Here is a 25,263-nt window from a genome sequence, read left to right as displayed (position 1 = left end):
GAAGAGACCTACTTTTGATTAAATAATTCTGCAATTATCTTCTTGGGCCTCAGGAATTGTGCCTCAGCATGAGGGCCTGTAGGTACGGGGGGTTGGCAGTTCCTGCAGAGCTGGCGGCAGCACGAATGGCCTGATGCCCCCTGGAGTTGTGTGGTGAGAGGATATTCGATTCCCTGAAGAGGAACAAAGGAACACAGGCCTTTTTCTTGGGGAGGGCAGAGTGTGCAGTTTATTTATTTATTTTATTTTTGGCAAGTTTATTTTAATATAGTTTCAAACTTATAGAAAAGTTTGCAAGTCCAGAATAAGATACTCCTAAAAATCCTTTACTCAGAGTCATGGCTGCCTACAGCTGAACTCATTTGCTCCCCCCCCCCTTCCTATACATATGAATATACAATATTTTTCTTCCTAATTATTTGAGAATGAGTTGCAGACATTATGTCCCTTTAGACCCTAAATACTTCAGTGTGTATGTCCTATGAACAAGGGCATCCTCTTACATAGGATAATTATTATCAAAAGCAGGAAACAACATTGACAAAATATATCAACTCATTCACCACTTTTTTTAAAAGATGCCAACTATCCCAATAAAATATTTCATAGCTATTGGTTTTCCTGGTCCAGAATCCAATTCAAGGCCCTGCATTGCATTTACTGTCGCATGTTCTTGAGTCTCCTTGAATCTGGAACAGTTCCCCAGGCTTTCTTTGTGTTTCTTGATTTTAATGATTTTGAAGAGGACAGGCCAGTTATGTTGTATAGCTTCCCTACCTGAAGGTTTACTAGATGTTTTTTCATGATTAGATTCAGGTTATACATTTAAAACATGTCTAGAGTAGTAAGAGAATTTTTTTCATGTGGCGTATTTGTCACAGGAATATGACAGAAGGGATGATGTAGTGTCTTCCTGAGCACATCACCTCAGAAGACATGTGGCATTGATTTGACCCAATACTGGTGACATTGGCTTATGCTATTTAGTTGAGGTGGCATCTTCTAAATTTCTCCACTGGAAAGTTACTATTTTTCTGTTTTTAAGTAACCAGCAAATTGAAAATATGGAAGTGTCTTCTTCTTCATGAAATGTTAACACACTAGTTTTAGTGTCCACTGATGATTTTTCAACTCTATCATCTCTTCAATGTTTATAAGTTATTCTTCTACTGGAGGGAACAGCTTTCCATTCTCCACCATTTATTTATTATTTACATCCATGTGGGCTCATGGATTCCTATTTTATTTAGTGGGTTATGATCCGTTACTATCATTTTTCATTTTAATGCTCAGATTGTCCCAGACTTGGCTAGGGAGAGCCCTACAACCTGGTGCCTGTGTCCAGCTTGTTCACATGCCCATCATTCTTAGGGCACTTCATTACTTTTTGATACAAAAAGATGTTCCAAGATCTTCCTATATTCTCCCTGCCCCAGCCCTGGAACCAGCCTTTTCTCCAAGGAACTCTGGTTCCCTTTAGTGGAGGAGTATTTAGAAGCATAGATCTGGGCACTAGGTATGTTTTTGCTACGGGAGTGCCACTGCTTCTAGGCCCTCTCAGTAGATACAGGGAAAAAACATGCATGTGTGTGTATATATATATGTATATATAAAACCATGAACTCATTCTGATGCTTTCATTTCCAATCTATTTATATGTATCTTTTTTTTTTTTAGACAGAGTCTTGCTCTGTCACCAGGCTAGAGTGCAGTAGTGCAATCTTGGCTCACTGCAACCTCCACCTCCTAGGTTCAAGCGATTCTCCTGCCTCAGCCACCTGAGCAGCTGGGACTACAGGCGTGTGCCACCATGCCCAGCTAATTTTTGTATTTTTAGTAGAGATGGGGTTTCACCGTGTTAGCCAGGATGCTCTCGATCTCTTGACCTCGTTAGCTGCCCACCTTGACCTCCCAAAGTGCTGGGATTACAGGCATGAGCCACCGTGGCGGGCCCTATTTTTATTTATTTATGTATTTTTTATTTTTGGGACAGTGTCTCAGTTCTGTCACTCATGCTGGAGTGCAGTGGTGCCATCATAGATCACTGAAGCTTGACCTCTGCGTCCAACTGATCCTCCCACCTTGGCCTCCCAAGTAGCTGGGACTACAGGTGCACACCACCATGCCCTGCTAAGTTTTGTATTTTTTGTAGAGACTGGGTCTCATTTTGTTGCCCAGGCTGGTCTTGAACTCCAGGGCTCAAGCAATCCTCCTGCCTCAGCCTCCCAAAGTGTTGGAATTATAGGCATGAACCACCATGCCTGGTCTGTATCTATTTTAAAAAACATTTTTAGGTATGTTTTATTTATTTATTTATGAGATAGAGTCCCACTCTGTCACCCAGATTGGAGTGCAGCAGCAAAATCTCAGCTCACTGAAACCTCCACTGCCCAGGTTCAAGCAATTAGCCTGCCTCAGCCTCCTGAGTAGCTGGGATTATAGGCATGTGCCACCACACTGGTTGATTTTTGTGTTTTTAGTGGAGAGGGGATTTCACCATGTTGGCCAGGCTGGTCTCAAACTCCTGACCTCAGGTGATCCACCCGCCTCGGCCTCCTAAAGTGCTGAGATTACAGGTGTGAGGCACCGCGCCCAGCCAGTCTTCTTTCTTTAATAAACCTTCTTCCTTTCTTTTATGTTTACCTGCCGTTAGTTTGGAGTTCCCCTAAAGCAGATCCTGGGGCAAAGATGTAGCTATCAGCTGTTTTCTTCTGGGGTGATCCCTGGAAGAACCGGTGGGGAGTGGGAAAATGAGACAGGGAAAAGGAGGGAAGCCAGTAAAGAGTATGGAGCCATCAGGTTACAGCAGTGGGCAGCCGGCGTTCAACCCACTAGGGACCCCCTGAGAGGGTGTACAAAACATACCTCATGGCCAGGTGCGGTAGCTCACGCCTGTAATCCCGGCATTTTGGGAGGGTGAGGTGGGCGGATCATGAGGTCAAGAGATCAAGACCATCCTGGCTAACATGGTGAAACCCTGTCTCTACTAAATATACAAAAATTAGCTGGGTGTGGTAGCGGGCCTGTAGTCCCAGCTACTCAGGAGGCTGAGGCAGGAGAATGGCTTGAACCCGGGAGGTGGAGGTTGCAGTGATCCAAGATTTTGCTACTGCACTCCAGCCTGGTGACAGAGCAAGACTCTGTCTCAAAAACAAACAACAACAACAACAACAACAACAAACACCCTTTATAATTCTCCAACGAGGGGTGAGGAGGTGGGAGTTTCAATCTACCAACTCCTCCCCTCATTGATGGAGAGGGCTCCTCAGGATGTTAGCTTCCCTGGCTAGAAACCCTGTCAGGTAGAAGGACATAGAAAGTCAAAGGTGTGGACAGGAGGCCCTGCAGATGGCATCTGAAGTGGCCTCGGCCATATGGGTGGGGTACCAGGAGAGTCAGTTACAGTGTTCCTTACCCAGCATCAGATCACATAACAAGAAAGTTATTACTTTGTCAATTCATTGTCCGTCCTAAATCCCTCAAAGAGAAATGCTCAAATTGAGGCTACTTCACCTTGAATACTCCCCTAACGTTTACCATGCCCAGTCTTTCTCTTCTATGTACAAACAGGCTCAGACAATAGCACCTAGCTACAATTTTTTTTACATTGGTGTGTGCATATTTATTTATTTGGATACTTATCATCTATTTATGGCAAGCATACTGGTTTTCTGTTCATCATAGTAATATAAACTTTCCATTAAATATAAATATGAAAGAAAAAAACGTTGTTTTACAGAAAATTATGAAGACTTTTTCAGCATTAAGGGTTACAGTCAAAGGTGATTCACAAATGAGTGAGACTTAGGAAACACTTTGTGGAAGCTCCCTCTCTTAATTGTCACATAGAGTAACTGTCCCATGCATTTTGCTGCTGTGACAAGTACAGAAAAAGCAACTCTCTGTTACCCTGTGCCCTGAGATGACTGAAAAGGGACTCCTCCTTTTCCCCATCCTTTTTGGAGAAGATGTGAACCACTCCTGGCACTGTAACCCTCTGTCTGCCCAGTCATGGATTAAAAATGAAATTCATATCTAATAGGTCTAACTTTAGCCACAGGAAATGGGAGTGCTTGGGCGACCCAAAAGCGTTCACCATCCTTTGTTTGAGGATGGGCACGTTATCTTTACCTAACCTTCTTCCTTCCCCTTTTTGGGAGGGGAGAGAGTGGAGGCTAGGTTTGGGGAGTGAACAGGAAGTGAAGGCTGATGGATCTGTTTCCTGGCTGGCTTTGTAGCAGAGGTCCCCACTCCCAACTCCCTTTGTTGTCACAGTCCTGGCTTGCAAATATATGTTACATATTGTTAGGACCAAGTGATACCCACTTTTGGATGTGTTATAACAAGAGGTATTTGGATCATGAATATCACCCAAGTGAGAAATCTAAACACCCTCTATATTGGAAACATCTAGATACCTTGATTGCAGATAAGAAATATTTTTGTAAAACAAAAAGCAAAACAAACAAACAAACAAAAAAACAGTTGGCGGGGTGTGGTGGGTCGCACCTGTAATCCCATCACTTTGGGAGGCCAAGGCAGAAGGATCCCTTGAAACCGGCCAGAGTTTAAAACCAGCCTGGGCAACACGGCAGAACCCCACCTCTACAAAAAAATATGTATATATAAATATATAAATTAGCCAGGCATGGTTGCCCGCACCATAGTCCCAGCTACTCCGGAGGCTGAGGCAGGAGGATTGACTGACCCCAGGAAGTCAAGGCTGCAGTGAGCCGTGATCACACCACTGCACCCCAGCCTGGGCAACAGAGCAAGATCCTGTCTTGAAACAACAATGGTTAAATCTAGATATTTTTCTACTTCCATTTATACACTTTCTCCAGCTTTATTACAATGTACATGATTTATAGAAATCTGTTTTATGCTTTTAATCAGAAGTGACCAGATCACAATCGATGTTATCTTTTTCTTACCCGATGCATAAGTAATAAAGTAGAGCAACTGGGAACTATTATTACCTGGGTTGTCACCTGCTTTTTTAAGGCCATTGGACTAGTTTTGTGACTTTAGGCATTTCACTTTCCCTCTCTGGATCTCAGTTTCATTATCTGTAAACTGAGGGAGTTGGACCAAGTGACCTCTAAAGTTTTCTTCTAACATTTTATACATTTATGACAGCATGTGGCCAAAGAGGTTTTTGGGTGGGGGAGGAAAGTGGGTAATGAGAATAGCAGAGATTGGGAAACACTTTCCAGAAATAAGCATGAGACTCTCAATTTGTCTCAAAATCATCACCAATTATAATAACCCTATGCATAAGCAATGTTTTTGAAACATAAGGTCTGTGTTCAGGTTCTAACATAGACCAGGGCATGGCAAAAGGTGATCCACAAATGTGTATTAAATACATGGATAAATGAATAAAGATTGGTGCCTTTGAGGGCCCAAGGCTAATGTCAGAAGGACCACTGACAAATGAGAGTGAACCAAAAATGCAAGAGATTAGAAGAAAGAGAGGGCAAAATGGAGAATGAACAAGAGAGTGGCAATGCAAGAGATTAGAAGAAAGAGAGGACAAAATGGAGAGTGAACAAGAGAGTGGCAAAGACATACATACATACTGTGTGTGACTCTCATTATTCAGCTGACTCTCATCATTCATAGTAGTATGTTCTATTAAGTCATCATGAACACTGAGTTAATAAATACTAAACCATTGCTCCTGGGGGAATACAGGCCTAAGTTTCTGTGAGCCTCTGGTTGTAATTTTTTTTCTTTTTATGAGACAGGGTCTCACTCTGTTGCCCAGGCTGGAGTGCAGTGGCACAGTCACTGCTCACTGTAGCCTCAATCTCCTGGGCTCAAGTGATCCTCCCTCCTCAGCCTCCCGAGTAGCTGGGACTATAGGCACGCACCACCATGTCCCACTAATTTTTAAATTTTTATTTCTAGTAGAGATGAGGTCTTGCTATGTTGCCCAGGCATGGTTGCAATATTTTTGTCAACATATAACCTTGTTTTATGTGTATTTCTGCTTAACGACACCTTATTTAATGTATATTGTTGATTCATTGGCATTGGCATTGAACTCATGGCTAACAACACCATAACTCAAGCCTGAATGAATCTTATCTAATACATGTATTTTCTCCAAAGGCACATCATAGCCCTCTTGTGCTTAGAAATACTAGACAGCATTTCAGCACTGTACTTGAGAACCTTTGTACACACTGAAATCACCAACAAAAGATACAATGTGAACAACATGGCACTAAACAGACCACAAAGAGAATACTTATTTACAGTATGGGAGCTAGAATGAAAAGCAGTGTATCACCTTGTTCATCTTCTGCTGGCAATGTGCTACGGGGACTCAAACATTTTGCTTCTCTGCATGTGTCTGTGAGTGACTGCACAAGTGCCATGAGTATTAATTCTGGGGTTAGAAATAGATTTTAGAGAGTAGGCAAACTTACAAATATGAAATCATGAGTAATGAGGATCTCGTGTGTGTGCGTGTGTGTGTGGATAGATGGATGGAGATTGATTGATTGATTTAAAAAAAAGAAGAAAAGAAATGCATGAAATGAGGAAACGAGTATTTCATTCAAAAGAGCTTTGCATTGGGAGGCCGAGGCAGGCGGATCACAAGGTCAGGAGATCGAGACCACCCTGGCTAACACAGTGAAACCCCGTCTCTACTAAAAATACAAAAAATTAGCTGGGCGTGGTGGTGGGCACCTGTAGTCCCAGCTACTCGGGAGGCTGAGGCAGGAGAATGGCGTGAACCCAGGAGGCGGAGCTTGTAGTGAGCTGAGATCACGCCACTGCACTCCAGCTCGGGCAGCAGAGCGAGACTCCGTCTCAAAAAAAAAAAAAAAAAGAGAGAGCTTTGCAGCTCACAGTGGGATGCAGGTCCTGCACAGAGCGGAGAGAACAGGGCCACCCACAGGACTGCACCCCTCTCCCTATATCCTTTTTAGTCTGAGAGACACAAAGATACTTAAGGCAGGACTAGCTATATAATTTGCAGGACCTGACACAAAGTAAAAATGTGGGGCCCTTTGTCCAAAAAGTACTGAGTTTCGAGATGACTATAGTAGAGCACTGAACCAGGCACATGGCCCTTCTGAATGAGGACCCCATGTGCCTGCCCAGGTTGCAGGCCGGTGAAGCTGGCCCTGGCTTCAGGTCTGCAAGAAGGCCTGACCCAGGTGAGGACATGTGAGCAGACCAGAGAAGGAGTCTTATACTCTCACACTACACTTGTGTGCCCAAAGCCTTAGGTCTCAGCTTAATGCCTCACAATGGGCCTTACCCCAAACACCAACCGAGGTCAGGCATCAGAGAGAGGCTTGATTTCTCCTCCTTCACTGAGGACCCAAGTAGCCCCAAATGACAGCAAACACCACAAGAACAATAACAGCTGACTGGGCAATTTCTGTCTAAAATAAAGAACGGTGTCCCAGTTTTTCCCTCCTTCCTCACCCAGGCAACCAGAATACAGAATTTGCTTTTGTGTGTCCCCTCTCTAAACATACACACACACACACACACACACACACACACACAGAGAGAGAGAAAGAGAGAGAGAGAGAGAGAATGAACCCAAGTTTCCTGGTGACAAAGATTTCTGATGAATTGCCTACAATTCAGTTATGCTCCAAGGTACAGAATGGAGGTAGGGGTGATGGTGGGAGAGGGATTAAAACAAGATGCCATTTCACACTCTGGGATTGGCAAAATTGAAAAGTCTGATAATATGAAGGTTTGGAGACATCAGGGCTCTCATACAAGGCTGGAGGGAGAGTCACAGATTGGAGAGCAACTTGACAACTTCCAGGCATGCTGAAAATGTGAACATCTTACTGCTCAGTGTTCTACTTTTAGAGAGATACTCTAGAGTATGTCTTGCCCAAGGGCACTTGCGGACATGTCCAGGATGTTTATAACAGCAAAGGACTGGAAATAACAGAAGCATCCACCAGTGGGAAAATGAAATATAGGACATGCACCAACATTCTCATCAGTCAAAACCAATCCATCAGCTAAGCTCCTTCTTTAACAGACACCACCCATACCCTACTGCTGCACTTGGAAATGTAAAGTGCACATCAGCTGCAGCCCTGCTAGCTCACCTCCTGCCTGACCCTTGTTTGGATAGCTGCATTTGTTTCCCTGTAGTTTATTTCAATCCAACCAGAATTATAAACACACAGGGCCTGCCTGCTTCTAGGTCAGTGGTTCCTGATTTTTTTTTTTTTTTAATTTCAAGATGCTTTTATACTTTCAAAAATTAGTGAGGGCCCCAGTGAGTTTTTGTTTAGGTTAGTTGTATCTATCAACACAAATTGTGTTGATAGATATGGTGTACCATATTAGAAAATAAAACTGAGATTTTTTTTTTGAGACAAGATCTCACTCTCTCACCCAGGCTGGAGTGCAGTGGCATGATCACAGATCACTGCAGCCTCGACTTCCTTGGCTCAGGCAATCCTCCTGCCTCAGCCTCCCAAGTAGCTGGAACCAGGTACATGCTACCATGCCTATATATATATATATGTATTTTTTGAGACAGAGTCTAGCTCTGTTACCCAGGCTGGGGTGCAGTGTTGCAATCTCAGCTCACTGTAACCTCTGCTTCCCCAGCTTATGCTATCCTCCCACCTCAGCCTCCCAAGTAGCTGGGAATACAGGCATGTGCCACCACACCCAGCTAACTTTTGTATTTTTTTCGGTAGAGATGAATGAGGTTTTGACAGGTGGCCCATGTTGGTCTCAAAACCCCTGGGCTCAGGCAGTCCTCCCACTTTGGCCCCCAAAGTGTTGGGATTACAGGCCACTGCACCCAGCCTTTTAAAAAATTATTTGTAGAGATGGAGTCTCGCTATTTTGACAGGACGGTCTCAAACTCCTGGGCTCAAGCGATCTTCCCACCTTGGCCTCCCAAAGTGCTGAGACTACAGGCATGAGCCACTGTGCCCAGCCAAAACTGAGAAATTTTAAAAATATTTATTCTTTTAAAAATAAACATATTACTTGCTAATCTAATTACCATATTTTAATAAAAATTAACTATATTTTCAAAAAAACTAAGAGTCATATTGTTTTATGTTTTGACTACTCTAATGTTTGGCTGCACAGAAGACAGCTGGATTCACACATCTGCTCCTGCAATAAAGCTGCTATGATTTGTTATTTTGGTTGACACATACAAAGAACATCTGTTTTGTATTTATGTCGTCAGTACCCTCTAGGCCTTGGGGACTCCTAGGGCTCCTCAGATCGCACTTTGAGAACCACTCTTTCAGGCCACTTCACCACTCCACCAAAGCTGTCATTCATACCAATACAAGCATGTTACTTCCCATTTCCTTCAAACTATCTCTGGCTCCTCTGGTTCAGAGTTAAATCCAAACTCTACTCATAAAACCTCTCCCATCTGGCTAGTCATGCATGTCCAAACTCCATTACTATGCTCTTTTATACACGGAATACTCCGCCACTGCTGGGTACATGTAGATGACTAAACCCATCCCACTCATTCACGCCGTTGAGCCTCAGCCTTCCTCCTGCCTGAAGGACTCCTATGCATCTTTTGCAATCCAGTCCAAAGGTCACTTTCTTTAGGAAGCCTTCTCTGATTCACCCTTCCCTTACAGTTTTCTCTTTTTGTTTTTTAGGCATTCATTTTTTGAATAGGTAATATACAAATGCACAGGATTAAATTCCAAAAGGGTATAGGCACCATATGATGATGTCAACCTCTCTCACATCCCAGACATTGCTTCCTTCTGCATTCTTCCACACCTGCTCTAGACATAAATAAGCAAATCATCTATTTTATCCAATGCTAACACACTATAAGTACTGCTCTACACTTGCTTAACACTATATTTGGGAAAGCTTTCCACGCTATCAAATAATCAATTTTTTTCAGTAGCTGCAAATTACAGTTTTAAGGCCGGGTGCAGTGGCTCAAGCCTGTAATCCCAGCGCTTTGGGAGTCTGAGACGGGTGGATCACAAGGTCAGGAGATCGAGACCATCCTGGCTAACATGGTGAAACCCCGTCTCTACTAAAAAATACAAAAAAAAAAAAAAAAAAAAAAAAAAAAAAAAATAGCTGGGCGAGGTGGCGCCTGTAGTCCCAGCTACTCCGGAGGCTGAGGCAGGAGAATGGCGTAAACCTGGGAGGCGGAGCTTGCAGTGAGCCGAGATCTAGTCACTGCACTCCAGCCTGGGCGACAGAGCGAGACTCCGTCTCGAAAAATAAAATAAAATAAAATAAAAATTACAGTTTTAAAATGTGCAATAACATATTTATTTAAGTCCCTATTGACTGAGTATATATGTAGTTTCCAATCTTCTGCTGCAGCAAATATCCTTCTACATAAACCAGCCTACATGCCTAAGAGACTCTGTAGCATTAATATTCAGAAACAGAATGGCTGGGGTCAAGGGAATGTGTATTTGCAAGTTTGCTAAACATCACCAACTGGCCTCCATAAAGCCTGCTCTAATTTATACTCCTACTGGCCATGTATAAAAGGTTCTGTTCCCCTCCTCGAACAACATTATCCAACTTTCTAATTTCTGCCAATGTGGCAGGTGAGAAATGATACCCCGGTCAAGTTTAAATTGATATTTTTATAAGATCAAATCTCTAGAGTTGTGCTGTCCAGTATGGGAGCCACTAGGTACATGTGACTGTTTAAATTCACTTTTGTTTTTTTGGAGACAGAGTTTCGCTCTGTCGCCAGGCTGGAGTGAAGTGGTACGATCTTGCTCACTGCAACCTCAACCTCGTGGGTTCAAGCATTTCTCCTGCCTCAGCCTCCTGAGTAGCTGGGATTACAGGCACATACCACTCCGGTTATTTTTTGTATTTTTAGTAGAGATGGGGTTTCACCATGTTGGTCAGGCTGGTCTCGAACTCCTGATCTCATGATCCGCCCACCTTGGCCTCCCAAAGTGCTGGGATTACAGGCGTGAGCCACCGTGCCCAGTCCAGTATGGGAGCCACTAGGCACATATAACTGTTTAAATTCACATTTTAATTAATCAAAACTAAATAAAATTTAAAACACAGCTCCTCAGCTGCACTAGCCACATTTCAAGTGCTCAATAGCCACCTGTGGCTAGTGGCCTCCATATGAGACAGAGCAGATAGAAAACATTTCTGTCATCACCAGAAGCACTTACTGGTGCTCTGTGGATCCGCAGTGTTTGATGGCTACCATGAACCACATGTGGTCACTGACATTGAAATGTGTCTAGTCTGAATTGAGATGTGCTCTAAGTATACAACATTCACTGGATACTGAAGACTTGGTATGAAAAAGAGAATGTAAAACATCTTCTTAATAATTTTTATAGCGATTGCAGGTTGAAATGCTAGTATTTGGGCTGGGTGCAGTGGCTCACGCCTGTAATCTTAGCACTTTGGGAGGCCGAGGTGAGTGGATCACCTGGGGTCAGGAGTTCGAGACCAGCCTGGCAAACATGGTGAAACCTCATTTCTACTAAAAATACAAAAATTAGCTGGGTGTGGTGGCGGGCACCTGTAATCCCAGCTACTCAGAAGGCTGAGGCAGGAGAATAGCTTGAACCTGGGAGGCCGAGGTCGCAGTGAGCCGAAATCGCACTATTGTACTCCAGCCTGGGCTACAGAGTGAGATTCCGCCTCAAAAAAAATGAAAGAAAAAAGAAAGAAAGAAAGAAAGAAAAGAAATGCTAGTATTTAGAGATACTGAGTTAAAATATATTGTTAAAATTAATGTTGTCTGCTTCTTTTTACTTATTTTAATGTGGCTACTAGGAAATTTAAAATGATAAATGTGGCTCACATTCTACTTCTTTTTTTTTTTTTGAGATGGAGTTTCGCTTTTGTTGCCCAGGCTGGAGTGCAATGGCATGATCCCAGCTCACTGCAACCTCAGCCTCCCGGGTCCAAGCGATTCTCCTGCATCAGCCTCCCGAGTAGCTGGGATTAAAGGCCTGCATCACCACACTCAGCTAATTTTGTATTTTTAGTAGAGTTAGGGTTGCACCATGTTAGCCATGCTGGTCTCGATCTCCTGACCTCAGGTGATCCACCTGCCTCAGCCTCCCAAAGTGCTCAGATTACGGGCGTGAGCCACGGCACCTGGCTAACATTCTACTTCTATTGGACAACACTGCTCCAGAAAGCACAGTGCTATGGAGGTCCGGATTTTAGCATCTTTCTTTTTACATAGAAATAAATGTAGTTATTTGCTTATACACTTTTGGTGGGAATGTAAACTAGTTCAACCGTTATGGAAATCAGTGTGGCGATTCCTGAAAGACCTAAAAACAGAAATACCATTTGACCCAGCAATCCCATTACTGGGTATACACCCAAAGGAATATAAATTATTCTATCATAATGACACATGCACATGTATGTTCGTTGTAGCACTATTCACAATAGCAAAGACATGGAATCAACCTAGATGCCCATCAACAGTAGACTAAATAAAGAAAATGTTGTACATATATACCACAGAATACTATGCAGCTATAAAAAAGAATGAGATCATGCGTTTTGCAGGAACATGGATGAAGCTGGAGGCCATTATCCTTAGCAAACTAATGCAGGAACAGAAAACCAAATACTGTATGTTCTCACCTATAAGTGGGAGCTAAATGATGAGAACACATGGACACATAGAGGGGAACAACACACACTGGGGCCTATCAGAGGGTGGAGGGTGGGAGGACAGGGAGGATCAGGAAGAATAACTAATGGGTATTGGGCTTAATCCTTAGTGATGAAATAATTGATAGAACAAACCCCCATGACACAAGTTTACCTATAAAACAAATCTGCACATGTACCCCTGAACTTAAAGGAACAAAAGAAGTGTACAGTTAATCATTGCTATAAAGAAAAAGAGACTCACTGGAATCTCTTTTTCCTTCTTACCCTTCCCTGCCGCATGCAGACAGGGTGGGCAACAAGAGGAGAAAGGGCTACAATGATCCTGATGACAAAGGATCAACCCTGCAAAAAACCAGTACACTTCCCACCTGAGTGGCCACAGGCAGACACCAGTGACCCCGAGCGGGGACTGATTTCCTGGTGGCTGTTAAAACAATGCACCAGAGAACAAAGTGCCTTCAAAACTAAGAATAGAAGAACAGCTCCAAATAAGATTTCCAGGACTCTGCAGGAACAAATTCCTCCCTTGCTCTGTCCGTAATCCACCTTCCACCCACAGCTTGACCAGCCACAGCACAAATGTCCCCATCTCCGCAGTCCATATACACAGATCTGGGCGAGAACTGAAGGACAGAGTGGAAAGGGGAGATCCAGAGAAAGAGGTGAGGTGACAAGCACTTTGCCTTAAGGGGCTCACATCATAATGGTTCTGCAGTTGAGATGTGGAATATATTTCTGTCATCCATGTCTTTGGCTTCAGATATGAGGGACAAGAAAACTCAGTTTTGCAATGTGACCCATAAAACTGACAAATCAGAATGGACCCTGTATTCTGAAAAGGTACTGAGGGAATGAGATCTAATTGTATCTGCTTGGGGGGGGAATGTTAATTATAATAATAATGATGATATTATTATTATTATTATTATTAGCTGTATGTCTTTGGGTAAGGTTTATAACTCGGTCTCAGTTTTATGATCCAGAAAATAAAGGGGTTGGATGCAATGTGTGGTGATTCCTGAAAGACCTTAAAACAGAAATATCATTCGACCCAGCAATCCCTAGGTATATACCCAAAGGAACAGAAATCATTCTATCATAATGACACATGCATATGCATGTTCTATCTCATTCAGTTCAAAAATTCCCTGACGCTATGCACATGCAAACGAGGTATCATCAACACTGTCATCTTTATTCTCTCACTCATCTAGAAAACACTCATTGGGCAGCTAATACGAGTCATACCCTGGACCTGACACTGGCATACAAATACAGAAAAACACCGCTTCGCTTCTGGAGTAGTTTCTTAAGAGGGAAAGAAGGACAAGGGAGAATGGATGGAGTGAAAAATTAGAGCAGAGTTCTTCACCAGGAGTCAGGGGGCCGTACAGACATTTTCACAACTATGTGCAGGTTTCTAAAGAGAACACTCAAAGACACATGTGAACTCAGGAAGGCAGAGGGCTAGTGATTTAGTGAAACTATGACAGGCCAAGCACCATGCTAAATTCTTAGTATGTGCGGGTGCTTGAAGGGTTGGTGCCCAAAACAGCCCACAAAGTATTCATGGAAATATACACATCAGGGATTTGAACCTGTGCTTGGCTGGTGCAGAGCCTGCCTCTCTCCCCAGCATCAGGGATGGTCTCATGGCATGTGGCCTCTCCCTGCTGCTGTGCCTCCATCAACTCTCCCTTTCTCATATCAGAAGATCACAAGCATTTAACAGCCTTGCACTTGTCTGATCCCAGCTTGCTGTATCTGCCCAAGAGGGCTGGGAAGGTAAGACGAAATAATCCCAGTGAAATACTCATCACTAGTCAGCACTCAAGAAGTACCAGTAGATCATCATTCATCACATATTCATTTAGGACCTAATACATGCCAGGCCTTGGGATAGGCGTTCTCATCACCTTCATCACTTACTGTTACTACGTTTAACATCCCCCACTCCCAGCAACACGCAGAATGCTTCACACAATATGCATTGAGTAAATGTGGGTTCAGTAAGTAAATGGTGATGAGCTTGGTGGTAGATCTATTTATTCTTCAGCAAATATTTATGCCTTTTCCTGACCTCCATGGCTTGATCCTGTGAGGTGGAAGAGATGGTATACCAACTCTGAGCCTACATCTTAAGAGACATCATGTGTTTCTGCTTGCTCCACAAGAGAAGAATATATATGTGGGTAGCACTGTCCAGAATGAACCCACGTAGGACAGACCACCCCAGCCAACCTGCACACTTATAAGCATAAGAATAAATGTTTGTTATTGTTTGCCACTGAGTTTTGGGGTAGCTGTGACTCAGCAAACGCTGACTGAGATGGTCTCCTTTACCCAGCTCCAGAAGTTTCAGGCAGGGAGAGTGGCCCTGGCTTTTCTTACTTTTAAGATGCAGTTTCAGAAATTGGGTCATTTTGTGTGTGTCCCTCTCTCCCCAATTTTCTCTGGGCTGGTAATGTCCCATTCAAAGAAGACAGTAGGGACTATGAAGACCCATATTTTGGCCACCTTGGCACCCGGTGCAGAATCCAGCACAAAGATGGTTCTCAGGCAGTGCCTGATTGATGGAAAGATGGGATGAGTACAGTCAAAATCACTAGAGGCAGCAGCCTGGACCTCAGATGCTCAGAGCCACTGGTTCTGCGGTCCCCAAAGCATGGAAAGTGGACCCCACTGGTGATATAATATCATCTCAGACCATATGCAATAGACCTGCATATATTTATTATAATATGTTTTAGGAAACACATTTCCAACCTGTGATTTCAGGACTATTACTGCTTAGTAAGGGATGCACCTAAGTCAAAAAAAAAAAACCAAAACCAAACCAAAACACCCAAACCTAAAAAACCAAAAACAAAAACGAAAAAGATAATTTAAATAAATATAGTAACTGAAAAGTAATAGTACCGATGGTATGTGAATATGAAAAATGTAAGTGAAATTTGGGAAACACTGATCTATTACAAGTCTCTTTTTCCTAAAAATCACAATCATAATCATAGTGAGCATTTTTGAGCACTAACAAGATACGCTATTTGAAGCGCTTCACAGATATTATTTTATAAATTCCTGATACCCTATGAGGCAGGTACTATCAGCACCTTCATCCTGCAGGTGAAGAAACTGAGGCCCAGAGAGGTAAGGAACTTGCACAAGGTCACAGAGTAAGTAACAGTGAGGATTTGACTTCAGGCTGCACATTCCAGGATCTCAGTCCTTGACAGCTATATCTCTACTGGTTCTGCTTGGAGAACCTGGTACTGGGGAAGTTTAGCATTGCCCAGAGTTAACTGCAAAATCCAGAACTTGATCCTCAGACTCCTAACTCCCAGCCCAGTGGTCTTGTCCCTGCTCCACAAGGAATATGCTGGAGAGGACACCTGGGGTTTATAGCAGGGGCTGTGTGAGGTCTGTGAGAGGAAAGGGAGAGAGGTGGTAAGCACTGCAAGGAAGACTTGGAAGGGAGAGATGGGGAAATAAGGATCTGTCATGGGTTATTTCAAGGCTGCCAAGCTGAGGCAGGTGCCCAAAGAATGCAGGGAAGCTAGAATACGGACAGAGATATTCAGCAAAAGAGGGCTAGCAGAGCAAGGGTTGGCACACAAGAGCTGCTTCCCAAGAGAACTGCCTACCCCGGTCAGTATCAGGAACGAGTTTCCTTAAGTGACATCCACTTTGTCTATATTTAGGTCCTAAAGCTACCCATTGTTTCTGTCCCAGTGAACAGCTGGGGTCACCACTCTAACCTTGCCCGCTCCGAGTCACACGTCTGAGTGTTCCATCAAGAGAGGCCTTTTTAGGATCTGGTTTGAATCAACTTCCCCTTCCACAGCTCCTACTTGGCGTCCTGGGCAAGCTGTAAAAACATGGCTAGAATAGCGGCTTTAAAATGCAGTCTCAACCTTCCATCGAATATGCTGCTTCCTTCCCTCCACAAAATCAAACTATGTCCATGTTTACCTCAGGACATAGGTGCTTCAGAGCCCTGTTGTTACTAAGCCCTTACACACTAAGGTCTGAGGTATTCCAGAGGCTGATGGGGGAGGATCACTTGAGCCCAGGAAGTCAAGGCTGCAGTGAGCTATGATCATGCCACTGCACTCCAGCATGGGTGACAGAGCAAAACTGTCTCTAAAAGGAAAATATATATATATATATATATGTTCATAAGCAGACTAAAGTAGCTAGTAAGTAAATTACATTTTGAGTTCTAGTTGATATCCTTGGGAAATGGGTGCTTAAACACATTCATTAAATCATTCATTAAATCATTTGACTTTGAAATAGGGCAGATGTGAAAACTATTTTTGACTTTTTGTGCAAGATATTTGCATACTTTAGACTCATATCTGAGCTAAAATGAGTTTAGAGACAACTCTGATTTGACAAGTGGGGAAACTGAGTCTAGAGAAAGTAGTGCTTGTCATAGGTGCCTCTTACTTAGGCACTAACTGGACCACAGCAAACATTCACCAAAATGGGACAACTTACCAAACCATTGGAAAGGTAAGTGTTACTGCAGATGTTGCACATAATAGGAGATCTGGGAAGGACCCCACATTAAAGTCATCACATAGCACCTAATGGCTAAAAACATCATTTCTGAATCCATTTTTCCTGAGTTTGAAACCTGATCCACTACTTAACCATTCAGGTGACCTAGACAAATTATTTATCTTCTGTAAATCTCAGTTTTGCCATCTGCAAAATAAGAATAATGATAATAGCCAATCCCTACAGTGTTGTAAGACTTTCATGACCGAATATGAGTAAAGTGTTTAGATAAGCATCTAATAAATGTAAGTTATTATCATATTATATCGTTATTAACATTGCATTAACTATCACTGACATGTAATCAATCATTTGAATGTTGTCAACGTTCATACTTGAAAAGCTCAAAAATTATTTATCAAGAGAGCAAATAGTGAGGTGAGTGAGATGGGGAAAGGCTGAAATTACCCCAGTCACATCAAAGTATTAAAAATATACGTCCAAGGGGCATGCAGTGTCTCATGTCCATAATCCTAGCACTTTGGAAGGCCAACATGGGAGGATCACTTATGGCCAGGAGTTCAAGATGAGTCTGGGCAACACTGCAATACCTGGTCTTGACAAAAAAGTTAAAAAATTAGCCGGGTATGGTGGTGTACACTTGTAGTCCCAGCTACTCCGGAGGCTGAGGTGGGAGGATCCCTTGAGCCCAGGAGTTCAAGGCTGCAATGAGCTATGATTGTGCCACTGCACTCGAGCCTGGGCAACAGAAGAAAGACCCTGTCTCCTTAAAAACAAAAAACAACAAACAAACAAACAAACAAAAGTATGTCTAAACAGTGTCAACAAAACGACAACACAAAGAATGGGATAATGTATTTGCATATAATACACTGAAAAGCGATTAATATTCAGAATATGTAAAGAACTCCTAAACTCAATAACAAAAAAATAAGCAACCCAATTCAAAAGTGAGCAAAGGACTTGAAAAGACATTTCTGCAAAAAAGACATACAAATGGTCAATAATGCACATGAAAAGATGCTCAACATCACTAATCATCAGAGAAATTCAAATCAAAACTATAAGGTGATACCACTTCACACCTATTAGAATGGCTACTACTGAAAAAAAAAAATCAAAATTAGAAGTGTTGGTGAGGATGTTGAGAAACTGGAACCCTTGTGCACTGTAGGTGGGAATATAAAATGGAATAGCCACTGTGGAAAACAGTATGGTGGTTCCTCAAAACTTTAAAAATAGAATTACTGTATGTTCTAGCAATACTACTTCTGGGTATATACTCAAAAAAACAAAAAGCAGGTAGTGGGAATGTAAACTAGTACAACTACTATGGAAAACAGTGTCGAGATTCCTTAAAGAACTAAAAGTAGAACTACCATTTGATTCAGCAATCCCACTACTGGCTATCTACTCAGAGGAAAAGAAGTCATTATACGAAAAAGATACTTGCACATGCATGTTTATAGCAGCACAATTCACAACTGCAAAATCATGGAACAAACCCAAACACTAATCAGTCAAGGAGTGGATAAATAAACTATGGTATATTTACACAATGGAATACTACTCAGCCATAAGAAGGAATGAATTAATGGCATTCACAGTGACCTGGATGAGATTGGAGACTATTATTCTAAGTGAAGTAACTCAGGAATGGAAAACCAAACATCGTTATGATCTCACTGATATGTGAGAGTTAAGCTATGAGGACACAAAGGCGTAAGAATGATACAATGGACTTTGGGGACTTGAGGGGAAGGGTGAGAGGGCAATGAGGGATAAAAGACTACAAATAGGTTGCAGTGTATACTGCTTGGATGACGGGTGCAACAAAATTTCACAAATCATTACTAAAGAACTTACTCATGTAACCAAATACTAGCTGTACCCCAATAACTTACAGTAAAAAAATTGAAAGCAGGGTCTTAAGAGATTATTTGTACACTCATGTTCATAGCAGCATTATTCACAACAGTTAAAACATGAAAGCAACCCGAGGTCCATCCAAGGATGAATGGATAAGCAAAATGTGGTATGTCACCATTTAACAATATTAATTGAGAAAAAAAACCTGTTTAATGTGGGGCATACAGTAAACAGCTCTCAAATCTTTCAGCCTTGTAATACAGAGGGTAGTTTTCAATCACTATTAGAGGTAATAATGAAATGCAAAATATGTACTATATATAATTATGCAACAGTGTCATATATTCACAGGGAAATTGAGTATTTGTTTCTCTGTTACCTTCAGAGCTCCATACAATATTACTACCATATGCAATAATGGAATATTCTTGAAGGAAGGGAATTCTGACACATGTTACAACATGAATGCACCCAGAGGACATTATGCTAAGGGAAATAAGCCAGTCAAAAAAAGACAAATACTGTGTGACTCTACTTATATGAGATACTTAGAGTGATCAAAATCATAGAGACAGAAAGTAGAATGGTGGTTGCCATGGGATGGAGGAGGGAAGAATGGAGAGTTATTGTTTAACGGGTATAGTTTCAGTTTTGCAAGGTGAAAAGAGTTCTGGAGATGGATGGTGGTGATGGTTGTACAACATTATGAATTTACTTAATACCACTAAGCTATTTACTTAAAATAGTCAAGATGGTAAATTATGTGTTATATGTATTTTTACCACAATAAAAAATTTGAAAAAAATATATGTCTAGAATGGTCATACACAATGGTCATACACAAGAGCTGGAATTAGGGTTACAGAAATCAGTCCCAGGAACATAGTTCTGATGAGAAGAATAGAAAAAGCAATGGACATTGCCTTTAAAAAACAGTTTTGGCAAGCCAGGTGCAGTGGCTCATGCCTCTGACCCCAGCACTTTGGGAGGCTGAAGCTTGAGCTCAAGGAGGATTGCTTGAGCTCAGAGTTTAAGGTGAGCCTGAGTAACATAGTGAGACCCACGTTTCCACAAAAAAATGAAATAATTAGCAGGGCATGGTAGTGTATGCCTGTAGTCCCAGCTACTCAGGAGGCTGAGGCAAGAGGACTGCTGGAGCCCAGGCGGTCAAGATTGCAGTGAGCTGTGATTGCGCCACTGTATTCCAGCCTGGATGACAGAGCAAGATTCTGTCTCAAAAAAACAAAAACAAACAAACAAACAAAGAACAGTTTTGGGTTATCCAAAACTTTAACAACTACCTCCACAAAAAAACAAATAAAGGGATAGGGAAAGTAACTTTCAGAGCTCCTAACCATTCTTCAACCCATGGAAACATAACATTTCCAGACACTCTTTCCAAAATAACCCAAACCAAACAACGATGTTCTTAATGAGCATGGTATCAAGTCTGAGTCTCCACTGATAATATCTGACTTCATTCTCCCAATAATAAACAGACTCAAAAACACCAGGATCACTTTAGGGAAACTTACAAAACAGTTGCTCCAAGCAGCATGAACTTCTAAAACCGAGTTTAGCCATCTTCCAATTCAAAGAAAAAGAGAAGATCTTGGAAATCCACTTTGTGATTAAATAGCAACAATAAAACAGAAGGCGGATGCATCCTTCTTTTCTCTTTTCCTTCCCATTAATTAAAATCATCCTCTTACAAAAATTAAAACAGTAGCATTGCAGAGCACAGCGTGAAAAGCCCTTCCCTTTGTTCCCCTCCAATCACATATGCTAAAGGAGGCCCTGACAGCTATGCACGCCACTCAGCTCACCCTCGCAACCAAGCAAAGCCATCTGCAGTCTTAAACACAGCCACAGTGCTCTTCTGATTCATACTAAAGTGAGGCGGGAATCTGGCTCCATCATCCCAGGTACTTTTAACAGCAGTTCTCTGATCAGTGTCTTGGAAGGTAAAAAGAACACTGTGTCCTCCCACACCTCAGATCCTGGCTCGGGTAGGAGTTGAGAGCTGGCCCATCCCAGGCTCAGCAGCAGGGGGCTTACCTGCACAGGGACAAAGAGGCAGCACCACACCATGGGGCGCTCTGACCTCATCCACCCGAACTCGCCGGCTCCTAACTGCAGTGGAGCCCTGTGCACAGGATTCTCTGAACAGGGCTGAGCATAGTTTCCCTGAAGGAACTCCTCCCCGCCACTTGGGTTGCATGACAGGAAGTGACAGGGGCCATCAGTTACAAGTGTCAGAGTCTGAGAGCCGCACCAGTCAAGAGCTCCGCACCTCTCCTACTACTGCTGCTTTTGCAGAGCACTCTTTGGGCATTCAAAGGTAAACCAGAAGTTCAGTTTCTGACTGACAATTCCCAGCCTGTGAGAGACAAACAGTGCTCACTGGGTCCCCACCAAAAGCAATGTGAAGCATCCCGTCGGCTGCAGCAGGTGTGCTGCCTGGAGCTTTGCAGACCCAAACATCAGGGTGAAGTAGAAAAGAAAGCATCACTAGGAGAAGGGACATTGGGAGGAGAGCTTTGCGTCTTCAAAGAGGAATCAATGATCTACTTGAACTTTACCTAAGAATAAGTAGCCCTGCCCGGGATACAGAGCCCACACTGAGTCGCCGTTCAAAAGCAACTACACACCCATCCGTTTCTTTTTGTCTTATGCAAACCTGGCATCTTCCCTTCAGAGCCCTTTCAAAGTAGCTGCTTCTGGAAACCTCCCTTTCAACTTCTGTCAGGGGTAAGAGGTCTTCCTGCTCAGAGCTATTATGGAAATAATTCATGGCTGACATTCCTTGTTTTATGAAGTGGGGATCTCACCAGAATGAACATCTTGCACCAGTTCCTTGCCTTATAAAAAACCCAGACCTCTTGGGTAAGGGAGACTGTCTCATAGGAAACTATAAGGTTTCAGATTGAAAACTATGCCTGCCTCACTCCTTTCCCACAAACAAACCAGCACTGTCACCCTCCTTGCTCATTGGCAGAGGGTCTCAAACTCAAGGAGACATAACTCTAGTGTAGTTCTCAATTACTGATTTATTTATTTTAGTTATCTAAAAGATAACTAAAGGAATTTGTATTTGACTTAAAAAATCTTCCTAATTACAAATTTTAGCGGCTAAGATTTCGCCCAGGGTTTCCTGAGGCCTTCTTACAAATGCATGGATTTTTAAGAGCCTTCCTCTGTCTCAGGCCTGAGTAAAGTCAGGGGACCCAGCAAAGACAGCAGGTTCATTTGAACAATAAGCTTCTGGTCTAACAGAAGGAGATTAAATCCAAGACTTTCATTAGAAAGCAGGCTCTCTCCATCCACGTTGCCAGGAATTTGCAAAAAGTGTTGAGGGGTCCAGGAAATAAGTGAGCTTGGCAAATGCATTTTTCATGGGGACAAAGTCTGAGAAGGATTCTCAGAGCAAGAGACACATGGGCAGTCTTCTGACGAGTGTTCTAGGCAGAAGAACTGGCAGACTCAACAGCAAGGCAGTGCAGAACTACGGGGTATTTTGGAAGAAACCAAGAACGTTAATAGGTCTGGAGGCTGCTCTGACAGGCTTGGGTCTTGCTTCAAAAAGTGTGAGGGAATCATACCTGCTTAGAGAAAGGAGGAAGTGAAATCACTGCCTTTCAGGCAAGCATCTGGGTCACCAAGGAGCTAGCACCTGGAAGCACTCAGTAATGAGTGTCAGATCAAATGGCAGTGTCCACCGAGAAGTGGGTTTCAGATTGTCCTTGGGATTCCCTATTTCCTAAAGCCTGACTCCCCACAAAGCAAGCTAGTTAAGTGGTGGCTGGGGGAGGGGTAAGGGCAGGTATTCCTAAGGCCTCTTGTTCCAGCCTCCTACACAGGAAGGGTCCTGAATTTGAACAAGCCTGTAAACAACTTGAGATTAGCCAGCTTTGGGGACAACTCAGCCGATGAAGAAAGACAGTGCCCTGGGAAACGAGGGAGGCTGCATCACCCAGCCACTCCTCTCTTGAAGGATTTTCTGACAAGTCACTTCGAGGAGTCCTAGCAGCCAAGGCCAGCCTCACCCCAGTGAGGATTCACTGTAAATGTGAGATGACCAGGGCATACTATGTTTTATTTCTTTTAGGGGGAGGAAGGGAAAATTCACATGAACAAATCCTAGAATGATTCAACCTAACTTCCGGCTGCTGACTGAATGGGAAAGAAGAACTGAAACCTGTGGCCTGCAGCACTTCGTGGAAGAGGTGAAACTTGAGGGGCTCCAGGGCAGGTAGCAGTGGAGTAGGGAGGGACAGAGAGAGGGCCAACAGATGACCTGGGAGGGGAAAGGGATGCAGACTGCAAAAAGCAAGGCAAGAACAGGGCACGTCCATCTCCTCTGATGCCCTTGCTCTGACCAGAAGCAATAACTCCCAAATTGAAATGGGTCCATGAAGAAGGCACTTCAAAAGGAGAATTTCAATAGTAAGAGGCTCTGATCCGCAAGGTCCACATTCATTTTGAGCTTTATAATGGGATATCAAAAGGAACAGTTTTCTCTATGGTATCTAGGCTACTACCAAGTATTCAAACATGTTTATGTATTGGTTTTTACATTTTAAAAGTAACATAGCATCACTGTCACACATTCAAACCACACAGAAGTATATAAAGTAAAAAGTGAGTCTTCCCAAAGGTCCTACTTTTTTTTCTATCCTGATGCCATTTGCTGGACGCACTGGGGTTAAAAAGCCAGATGTAGACAGAGGCTCATTAACCCAAATGGATTTAGGACCAGGGGTCAGGTACTTGAAAGAAAAGGCCAGGTGGGCACTGGGGCACCACTGAGAGTTTTTGTCTTAGGTCAGTTCCAGCTTTTCGGGTTCCTAAGGGGTTAATGGCCCAGGGTGACCAGACATTCTAATTTTACATAAAACCCTGAAATTCAGGGTTTTATGTAAAATCTCTCAATTGTAAATGCTGGCAACTATTCATCACCATAAGAAGTACTGTACGGGCCACATAATACAGTTGCTGGCTACATTTGGCCCCGGGGGGCCACCAGTTTGCACCCTCTGGTGGTAATCCTTCCAGACATTTCCTTCTGTCTAAAAACACGAGTTGCTGGGTGTAATATCTTATTTTTTCAAAAACAGAATGATAACATTGTTCTACCACTTGCTTTTTTCATTTAACATCCAGGGCATCTTTCCCCGTCACGTACGTTTTCGACCTCTTACTGCAGAGCATGCTATGGTATGGAAGGAAATTAACTCACTTAGCCACCTGCCCTGTGGACATTTAGCAAATACGAAAGATACGCTTGAAATGTCACTTCTCATTGTCTATTCCTCTTACCTCTGCCAATGTTGATAACTCATGATGAAAGTGCACCTGTGTGCAGATATTAATATATCATACAGCCACAATTACTGAAACCAGAGTGACTAAGGATTTTTTATGTTTTAATATGAGCACTTACCATGTATTTTCCCATGTGATCCTCACAACGGTCCCAAAGTAGGCCTTATTATCATCTCTCTTTTTGCAGATTTAAAAAAAACTGAGACTCAAAAAGGTGGTGTACACCTCCCCATGGCACGTGGCCTAGAGGTGGTGAAGTTGGTTAGAAGTGGGGTCCAGCAAGCTTACTTCAGAGCTCCTGCTACAAGCATACAGCCCTCAGAAGAGAGAGGCAGAAACCTGCTCTGGGATATTCAAGAATCTGACATATTAGAGCACAAACCACTAGAGAAGGATCGTTAACAATGGGACAATTCACTTGCCTCTTGGAAAGAAAAGCCTCATTTTAAAGCCCTTCTTCATACTTATCCAACATAAATTCTACATAGATTGGAGACAAATGTTAAAAGGGGGAAAAAATTACAAAATTCTGGGGGCGTAGGTTCTCAGGGTATGGTATTTTTCTTTCGGTGTATAGAGCTGAATCATATATTTATACACAGGAAACTACCTACAAGGTGCCTACGATGCAAAGATGAACCCTGTTTTCCCACAGCTGGCTACATAACCAAACTGGTAACAACCCCTCTTGTTGGGCTCTAAAGAGATTAGCACCAAAACTGGGATCTAACTAAGATGCCACTAAAAGTGTTATGGCATCACTAGAACAAGAACCATGCTTCCTGTGTTCTTGTTCGATACATCTGAGGGTATTTTCTGTTGAGAAGTTCCAAGCAATTTCCTTAACAAAGATATTATAAGGAACATACTCATCAGAGTTGTGAGAATTTCATTTAC

General features: G+C 42.8%; 1 protein-coding gene across 2 annotated transcripts in view; it reads right to left on the bottom strand.

Annotated features, from left to right (window-relative positions):
- ARHGEF3 (Rho guanine nucleotide exchange factor (GEF) 3) overlaps nucleotides 1-25,263 on the bottom strand; it is a 345,766-nt gene that overhangs the window by 178,999 nt on the left and 141,504 nt on the right. The window contains exon 1 of one of the 2 annotated variants that reach the window (XM_011947259.1): nucleotides 21,100-21,256. The exons of the other annotated variant lie outside the window; for it this stretch is intronic. Within the exon in view, the coding sequence (XP_011802649.1) occupies nucleotides 21,100-21,150 (51 nt within the window). The 5' untranslated portion in view covers nucleotides 21,151-21,256. Of the gene's footprint in view, nucleotides 1-21,099; nucleotides 21,257-25,263 lie in introns of those variants that run through there. 2 annotated transcript variants of the gene reach the window in all.

This window comes from Colobus angolensis, unplaced genomic scaffold (assembly GCF_000951035.1).
Source record: "Colobus angolensis palliatus isolate OR3802 unplaced genomic scaffold, Cang.pa_1.0 Scaffold26, whole genome shotgun sequence".
NCBI classification, from domain to species: domain Eukaryota; kingdom Metazoa; phylum Chordata; class Mammalia; order Primates; family Cercopithecidae; genus Colobus; species Colobus angolensis.
Note: the sequence above shows the minus strand (reverse complement) of the source record. Positions and strands in the feature narration are given on the sequence as shown.